Source organism: Diabrotica undecimpunctata, chromosome 2 (genome assembly GCF_040954645.1).
Source record: "Diabrotica undecimpunctata isolate CICGRU chromosome 2, icDiaUnde3, whole genome shotgun sequence".
In the NCBI taxonomy this organism is placed as follows: domain Eukaryota; kingdom Metazoa; phylum Arthropoda; class Insecta; order Coleoptera; family Chrysomelidae; genus Diabrotica; species Diabrotica undecimpunctata.
The window spans coordinates 132507682-132517349 of NC_092804.1; the positions used below are offsets into that span (position 1 = coordinate 132507682).

At 34.3% G+C, this 9668-nt stretch overlaps 1 protein-coding gene across 1 annotated transcript; it reads right to left on the reverse strand.

The window, feature by feature from the left end:
- Positions 1-8122: 8122 nt before the first annotated feature.
- LOC140433455 (protein YIPF3-like) lies at positions 8123-9265 on the reverse strand. The gene is made up of 2 exons (XM_072521457.1): positions 8931-9265; positions 8123-8873 (listed from the first exon to the last, which is right to left on the reverse strand). Exon 2 carries the CDS (start codon positions 8787-8789, stop codon positions 8169-8171), a length of 621 nt encoding a protein of 206 aa, XP_072377558.1. The 5' UTR covers positions 8790-8873; positions 8931-9265; the 3' UTR covers positions 8123-8168.
- Between the last annotated feature and the right edge of the window lie 403 nt (positions 9266-9668).

Here is a 9668-nt window from a genome sequence, read left to right on the forward strand (position 1 = left end):
AGTCGCCTGTAGCCACAGTACACCCAATCTCTTATGTTCGGGATCAGCATTTTCGTCCACTGTGCCACATCCTCCGTGTTGTTCCATTCTTTTTGCCATCTTTCAATTTCCTGTCTTCTCTCGGCTGCAGTAAGGTTTGGGCCTCTTCTCTCATAGAGCTCTTTTCTTTCCACCGCCAAAACATGCAACAGAAAACATCCAGTGATGGTCCACAAGGTTGCCGCAGACACAGTCGTGTAGGCGCATGCCACTCGCAACAGACTTGTTCTATTCACTTGTGTCATGAGCGTCCTATCGGCCGTTATCTCTACCACCTCACTCCAGACTGGTGCCGCGTAGAGGATGATCGACTGTACAACACCGTGTAAGACCCTCCTCCTTTCGGATTTGGGTACCCCAATGTTGGGCATCATCTTCTCCAACGCAGCCGCACTATTCGCAGCATTCCGGACCACCTCCCGCACGTGCTCTCCCTATTTTCCATTCTGGTGCAATGTCACTCCTAGGTACTTTACTTATTTCTTGGGTGTTAGACATGCTCCCGCACATTGCAATTTAACACTTTGCCTGTTCCTTGTCCCCTTCAGGTTTGATAGTGTCGTGCCCAAGACAGATCCCTGGGGTACCCGGGCGTCACGTCCACGATCGTGCCCTTTTCCACCATAATCCTTCTCCCGGACAGATACTCCGCCACCACATTCATCAGGTAACCAGGACATTCTCTCTCCTCCATTGCCTTCATAACCCGTCCCACTGCAGCGTATTGAATGCATTCTTAACATCAAACAACAGCAGGGCCGCCCAGCGATGTTTATCCCTTTTGTTGCGCAATGCTTCGAGTACACACATGATTGCATCAATCGTGCTTTTCCCTTTACAAAAACCAAATTGTCTCCGAGATAAACCACCTGATCTCTCAATCATGTCGTCTATGCGTACTCGCAGCATCCTTTCATACAGCTTACTAATGCATGAAAGAAGACAGATGGGGCCATACTTTTCCCTAGCCTTGGGGAGCAGTATTAACCTCGATGTCCTCCAAGGCTCAGGAAAGGTTTCTGCTTCCAGCAGTGCATTCATTTATTCCAGAAGCCACGCAGGCTCGGCCCCTCCTAGCCTTCATCGCCTCAGGTGGTATCTGATCCAGTCCGGGGGACCTACGCGTCTTGAGTGAACCCAATGCCTCGACAAGTTCATCCATGGTAAAGGGAACAACCCTCTCAACCCCTTAATCCCTCCATACACCATGCCACGAAAGAACATCTAATATATCAATATAATACATATAAAACATTTTCGGTCCCATTCAGGAATTCCTTCTTAGTTTTTCTTGCTGTTCTGTCTTGTAGTTCTTTGTTCATATTTTCTCTTTTTTCTGTGGTGGATTTTCTTTTTTTCACTACGTAGTTATTTATATTCTTTCTCTCCAGCCATCATTTCATTCAAAGTTCACCATCATTTGTGATGAAGTTATAAGCAATATGATGATAATCTTTAAACCATTAACTTTTTATTTTGGAGCTCTTTCTAGATAAAAATTTTTATATCTTCAAGATATTTATAACATATACTTAATAATAAAAACCATCGGTATTGCGCGTGAAAAATTCCAATAAAATTAGGTTTAAGAAAATTTAATTTCAAATATCAAAATCGATATACGTAAAAAAATGTATTTTCTCGAATTTCAATACAGCAATGTTCTCCATTTTTTAATTCAACATAAATCGAGTAGAGTCATCTAAGAAACGCATTATCAAATACCAGATATGCTTTAGTTTTGTTATAAATACATAAATTTATTTATACTCCAATCGTCAGAGATGAAAATGCCACTGTACCTCTAAAAATCATACGAACAAGCTAAATTTTTCTGAAAATGTTAATTTTGAGACATTAAAAAATGTGCAAAAAGTTTACTATTCCTATCCGGCTTCCTACTAAAACCACCCCTTCTCGTAGTGGAAAAAACGAAACAAATCGATTTACCAAGAATCTATGCGCCATTGAAAAAGAATTTCTATGGGACTTTATTAGCACTTTTTGTGCAAATAAACCGTTCTCTCAGAAATATCACTTGAAGTGACGAGGCTACGCGCGCGAAATCAATTTTAAATAAAATTTGTATCAATTCGACGGTAAAAATTCGATATCTTTTGATCAGTGTGTCCTATCCACAAAAATCAAAAAGCGTTTTAAAGTTAAAGAATGCAGAATTCTTATGCGATTTTTGAATTTTGTCGCAATTAAAGTCAGTTTCTATAAAAGTGTTAAATAAATAAACGTTGCCCGATTTTTACCATTTTTATCGATTATTAAAATTAAAATATCACTTTTTCTTTAACCGGTCACTATGGAATTTCCTTTCTTAAAGCCCAATCTTTAAAACATATGGCATGAAATTTCAGTTTTGATTTTTTGGCAACAAAAGAAATACATTTGAAATATGCTTAAAAACGCTAAATTTAAACTTTCACATTATCAACGATTCCACGTCACGGAAAATACTTCCACGAAGACTGCATTTGGTGAAATCTGTAGCTAAAGTAGTAGTTTAGAAAAACGTACTTGTTTAATTGGAAAACAAACTGTTTTAAATCGTTTATAATTTGCAACGTACTTGTGTAAATTCGGTATTTTCTTCAACCTAAGTTTTTTGGTATTTTTCACGCGCAATACCGATGGTTTTTATTATCTATTATAATATAATATGTTATAAATATCTTGAAGATTTAAAAATTTTTATTGAGAAAAATGTAATGGTTTAAAGATTATCATCCTATTGTTTTTAACTTCGTCGCAAATGCCGGTCAACTTTGACCGGTTGTATCTCAGGAATCACTACTCGTAATTGAACTTTTTTGCTTTTATAAGAAACTTCTTATCGAGCCATACTTTTCCAACGCCTGAATTTAATTTTAGCTGATAGTTACCGAGATCTTCTATTTGTTTATAAACCAAAAAATTGTTTATAACTTTCGAGTTTAATGAAATTTGATGTGCTCGTTTATAATTTGCAACGTACTTGTGTAAATTCGGTATTTTCTTCAACCTAATTTTTTTGGTATTTTTCACGCGCAATACCGATGGTTTTTATTATCTATTATAATATATGTTATAAATAGCTTGAAGATTTAAAAATTTTTATTGAGAAAAATGTAATGGTTTAAAGATTATCATCCTATTGTTTTTAACTTCGTCGCAAATGCCGGTCAACTTTGACCGGTTGTATCTCAGGAATCACTACTCGTAATTGAACTTTTTTGCTTTTATAAGAAACTTCTTATCGAGCCATACTTTTCCAACGCCTGAATTTAATTTTAGCTGATAGTTACCGAGATCTTCTATTTGTTTATAAACCAAAAAATTGTTTATAACTTTCGAGTTTAATGAAATTTGATGTGCTGTTTACTATGTTATGAAAATTTTCGAGACGAATTATGAAGGTCCTTAGTGCAATCTAAGTACAGTGGAAACTCGATTATCCGTCTCTCTAATAACCGTCAGGGTCCATACATAAGTTATATTGACTACATAAGTAAAAAATTAGTCATCAATTCATTTTTGTTTGAGCATTGCGATAAGCCAATCGAAATTTGTTGAAATGTACACATGCAGTTATGCCACCACCGCTTTTTTTATGTACATAATTTTTGTTCCTATACAGGGCTCTGGATTAAATTTCAATTTAAATAGGTAATGATAAATGATACCGTGCTTTTAGAGTTCTATTTTTAGAATCGCAAGCCGAAAATAAAAACGCACAGTACAATTATTATTACATTCAATATCTGTGTGTCACCATAATTCAGATTCGAACATTGATTGTGTCACTTAGTCGTTTGATCAATTAAGTTTTGAAAAATGGAGCCTTCCACATCTCGAGCATCAAAAAGAAAACGTGCTGTTTTGCCAATTGAAAAGAAAACAGAAATTATTGCAGAACTAAAGAAAGGTGTTTCTGCTCTCGCATTGAGCAAAAAGTATGATGTTCCGAGAATAACAATGATTTAAAGAAAAATGCTGAAGGAATTGAAAAGTATGCTTCGCAAATGGAATCGTTGGATCGCCGGGTGAAACATCGTAAGACAATGAAAAAAGCCGCAAATGAATCACTCGACACGGCTCTGTATTTGTGGTTCGTTCAAAAAAGAAGCGAAGGTATTCCTTGGTCTGGACCAATTGTTGCCGAAAAAGCATTGTTTTTCAACATAAAATTGAATGGCGATCCTTCATTCAAAGGAAGCAGCGATTGGTTGGAAAAGCTCAAAAATCGCCACGGTATATCGCCGCAAGTATTGAAGTCGTTGACGAATATAAAAGAAAGTTTCAAGCTATGATCGATGAATATGGTTTGACACGCGATCAAGTGTTCAATGCGGATGAAACTTGTTTAAACTACAAAGCATTGCCAACGAAAACACTCGCTGCACTCCTGAAAAATATGCACCCGGATTTAAAACGCAAAAGCAACGAATCACTGCAATGATGTATTCAAATGCAAGTGGTGACCATCGCCTTCCTTTATTATGGATTGGTACAGCAAAAAAACCACGTTATTTCAAGGGCATAAATATGAACGCGCTTTCCGTTAACTACTACGCACAACATAATGCATAGATGTCTCAGAAAATATTCGCTGACTGGTTCAAAAAGGTATGTACTGCAAATCAAAATTTGTTTATCTATCGTCTTGTTTTTTAGGTTTTTATACCGGACGTTCGACAATATGTACTTCCAAGCAAAAAATTTGCCATCAAAGGCGATTCTCATTTTGGACAATGCACCTGCCTATCCTGAAGTGGGTATGTTGCGAAATGACAATAGAAATATCACGTGCTCTTTTCTGCCTGCGAATACAACATCATTGATACAGCCAATGAATCAATCGGTCATTGAAACATTCAAAAGAAGATACAGAAAAAAATTTATTTAATACCTAGTTATGGAAGAGGAACATTCTTTGCCAGAATACTGGAAAGCATACAATTTAAAACACGCAGTCGAAAATGCTGTGAATGCTTGGGCTGATGTTTCGGAAGTAACGCTGAAACGAGCGTGGAATAAATTATGGCCTGAATCAACTCCGCCGAGCGTGATGCGGTATCAAATGAGGTTATGGCTGAATCAACTGTTTACTGTTTTGTTTTCGTTGCCTAAAGATGACATAAACGAATGGTTAATCCGTTAATCTGTGATGAGGACGCAAATGGCTATCGATTGCTGACAGATGATGAAATCGTTGAAATTGCAGCAGAGGAGGACGAAACTGATTCAGAAGCTGACACAGACTTTAACGGTGAAGATGTTGATGATGATATTGCAACTCACAAAGATTTGCATAAAGAAGCTGCATCGCACATACAACAATTCATCGAGTGGTATTCTCGGCAAGAAGAAGCAAATAAGGTAGATTTAATGATTTTACGTCGATTAAGAAATTCAGCCGTTGCAAAATGTGAAGTAACAATAAAACAAACAAAGATTTTGGAATATTTTAAATCAAATTAATTCGATTGTACTAACATAAATTCCCTCTAATATTGTCAAATTAAACATACAAATAAAATTTCAGATTTAGGTACACTATGAATTTTTATTTTTTTAATGTTCCGTTCACCGCCTTTTTGATTATCTGTCATACCCTTGGTTCGGTGCCTTGACGGATAATCGAGGTTCCACTGTAGTTGAAAAATATTCAATAAGAAAAGGCTTGTTTCCCCTCTTTTTTGTATTAATTGCTATTTTACAGCAAAGACAATAAATTAAAATATTTGACAATATCATAAAAAAACAAAAACATTTTATGATAAATATGTAATTGATGAAATGGCAAAAACCTAGAATAAACTGGTATTGAGACTTCCTCCATATCCGTGAGTTAAACCACCTAGAACTCATCTGGGCAAGTATTAAAAATGATATTGTAGGTAAAAACACCATTTTTAAATTTTCAGATGCCAATAATCTATTTTACAGTTCAACTTCATCAATTACATCAGAAACATGGAAACATGTTCAAGAAGTAGTAGAAAAGGAAATGTGGCGGTAGGAAAATATAATTGAAACACATGTTGAACCACTTGTTATAAATGTTGATGATAGTGACCTTATTATCCAGTTCATCAGAATAATGTTTAAAAGTAGCTGAGATCTCGATCACTACCAAATATTTACGCCGAACTCAAACGAATTATGAATCACTTTGTATTTTTATTCCAAAAAACTAACCATTTTGTAATATTTAAACTTTTTACAATAGTACAAACAACTATAAAAATAAACAGATTCAGAAGACTGGACCCGTTTCAAAATATTCATATACTGTATAATACTACAGGGAATTTTAGATATCACGAATAAGCAATAGAAAATTCAGATGCAACTAATTTAATGTCACACTTTTATTGTTGTACATCTAAAATTTCTAAACTTTTATATCCAGTTCGCATTATTGATTCAAAGGTGATATAAATGTTAAGTTTATTATTGCATATTTTTTACTAAATAATTGCAACACATTGTTGTTACAAAGATAGGAGCTTCAAAAGTAACTCAGTATTTAATTTTTTGCAATAAAAGACAGTATCTTAACATTTATATCACTTTTGTTTTTTCTTTTGCTGGTCAATCCATGGGGAATTTGCTACTACTAACGTTGCATCTGGACAATTTTTTGGAAATCTGTGTTGTCAACTTACAGTTAATGTTTACATTCATAGTTAATTTGAAATTATAAATACAACTTATATCTTTTGAAAACACCCTGTATATAAATTTTTTTGGCCGTTATTAAGATAAAAAATTAATTTCTTGGTATTTTCGCCCTGTACAAATGGTTCTTATTGTTGGATATCAACAAAAACAATCAGGTTTTTTGTCTTGCATTTTTGCAAAATTAAAATATAAATTTCGTTTTTTGCCAAACGAAAAAATAATCTTAAATGCTGTCCTGTTGGAGGCCTACATCTGCTAATGTTTATGTCCCATGTATAGCTTATTGAATTTTAGTATACCTCTTTGCTGGTGGCTTTTGCTAGGTTGTAACAGACAAAATATAACTTCCTTTAGGTAACAGAATCTGCATAAGTCATCATCTGCCAATCCTATCAGTTTTAACGGCCTATTCAGCTAACAGTGCCGTGTTAACAGACCTACTATGTCTTTGACTGTTTTCCTGTCTTTGCTTAGTGGGTGTGCAGTAAATTTTGGCAAATGTTCTATAATGAACTGTTTCGCCTGTCTTTGTCCTGGTGAATTCGTTCACCATTCCAGTCCAACAAATGGCATTGATGAGCCTTGTTTGGTCATTTCATCTGCTTTTTCATTGTCCTTATGACCCTCGTTCCCTAGTACCGAGGCTATAGTCTCTTAGGGCACTAGGACACCCACACAATCCGGTACTAGCTTAGAACTGACCTCTACAGAATTGAGTGCCTTAAGCACTACCTGCTCTGTTCTTCCACACAGTGATTATTGCCGTTATTTTCACCTGAAAAATTGTAATGCTGTTTGGCTCTTGTAGGCTGTAATGGGAAATGTATCTCTTGCATTGTCCCTTCTATACCGGCTCCTATACACTCCAATGTTTTTGAGCCATCAGTGTACCATGTAGTTTCTGGCTTTTCAAAGTTCTGTCCCAGCAAAGTGCGTTATAATCATTAGTGAAGTTTACAATACTTACGAGTCACTAGTAAATGCAGCAGAAGAGTTCTAACTCAATTGATGATGAACATTTTTGAAGGAAATTCTAATACACTTGTTAATGGTAATTAAGACAATCTGAAAACTGAGAATTGTGTGTATTTATCTTTAGTTAACAATTTATACTACTAGAAGTTTTTATAACCATCTCACCCCAATGTTAGTAGCTCTCTCTTACCCTTTCATATTCTCAATACAAACTTTAAAGCATTGATGACACTGTATACTTTCTGGATATAAGATTAAAGTAGCACTGCAACTTAACAAATAACCTATTGTATTTCCCAGATGAATTACATTATTGTTCCTATTTATATCAATAAGTTTAGATTCTACATGTTAAGTTAAGAAAAGTCTTCTTTATATTTTCAAGTTCCAGTTATTGATGATGTTCTTAATAAATAAAATAAAAATAAACTTTTAATCTCCAACAACTTCTTTATTAGGATTATAACAATAACAATTTATTGTTGTATATAAACATAATGTCTGTGCATATAAGCAAAGTGCAGAAATATTACGCTAAGAATGTTCACACTGGCTATAGTGGCACATATAATCACTCTAACTGCAGGAGCAGGTATGCTGCGCAAATAAATGATTGCCAGTCTAAAATTACTAAGCCCTCCAAATGTTATTAAACATATAAAGAAAAAGAAATTGCTTTTCTCTTGGAAACATAAAAATGAAGCAATCAATGTAAATAAGTGGCCATAATATGAATATCCTATTAAGGAAATTGTTTTCAAAAACCCTATTTGGGCTTGTCCTAGCCTACCAATCACATAACAAAATAATGGCATTAAAAATGAATACCAAAAAATAAATTCAACAGGTGTAAATTCTATTCTCACTAATTTTAAGGAATTTCCATAGGTTACAAAACCAGCTAATAGTAATACTGCTAGTAATGGTCCCAACAGGTCAACATATACCTTCTGGTAGCTTCGAAAAGGAGGTATAAATGCTCCCAATATTCTAATTGCAATGTCATAGGGCAATACCACAAACAATTTTGTAATACCAGGTTCTTTTGGTGGATCTACAGGGCCTAAATACACACAAGAATCCATCTGTGCTTTCATGTGTAATTTTCTTCTTTACTTGAATTGACTAGTTTCTTGGTAACATTAGATATATGTATCACATTTTTGTTTGAATATAACAACCTATAGAAATAAAAATAATAAGAATTTATTCAAATGTTCATAAAATATGGAACTTACCCAGTTACATAATTATTAGTTAAATTCACAAAGTTTATAAATTCATTGTATTACCAAAAATGTTTCTATTCTTGGTTAAGATTTGGGTTTATTTTGGGAGTGAAGCCTAGTTCTAACCTTGACTGGATTTATTTGGTTTTCCATATTTAAACACACAAAACTCATTAATGAAGGTAAACAAATTTAACATCTGTTCTCTATCAAATTAATTCCATTATGATTAATTCTTTTATCTTCATAATCCTCGTTGTACACAATTACATTTGCAATGTAATTTGTTGTTTTTTTTTTAAATCAAAATTATTTTAATATATCAACTGTCAAATACATCATTTTGTCCTGTCGTTGTCAATTACCTGCATGTTAAGATTTTCTTCCAAGTTGTGTTTAGCTCACAGCCTTGCCATGAAAACAAATTTTTAAAGATGACAAAAATTAAAGATTTATGAGCTCCGGACAAGCTGATAAATTTGTCTAGATTCTTATATGAGCTAAACGACAATTCTGGGGATGAGAGTCCCATTAGTGTACTAAACCCTTAGAATATAAAAGCACATGACTCTTTATTATATACCTAATTGTATGACGGAAATAATAGTCCATTGTTAATCTATACTTGCTTTGGGTGTTCTCTTTTTAGTCTGGTGTTTTGTATTCTGGTTTTCCACCTCTTCAGGACGTGTTTTGTTTTTTTTGTGTTGCGGCTGGTTTTTCTTGGTTCGTAGATCCACTGGTGTT

Excerpts from the sequence above, each read along its gene's own strand:
- LOC140433455 (XM_072521457.1), bottom strand. The coding sequence starts at position 8,789 with ATGAAAGCACAGATGGATTCTTGTGTGTATTTAGGCCCTGTAGATCCA.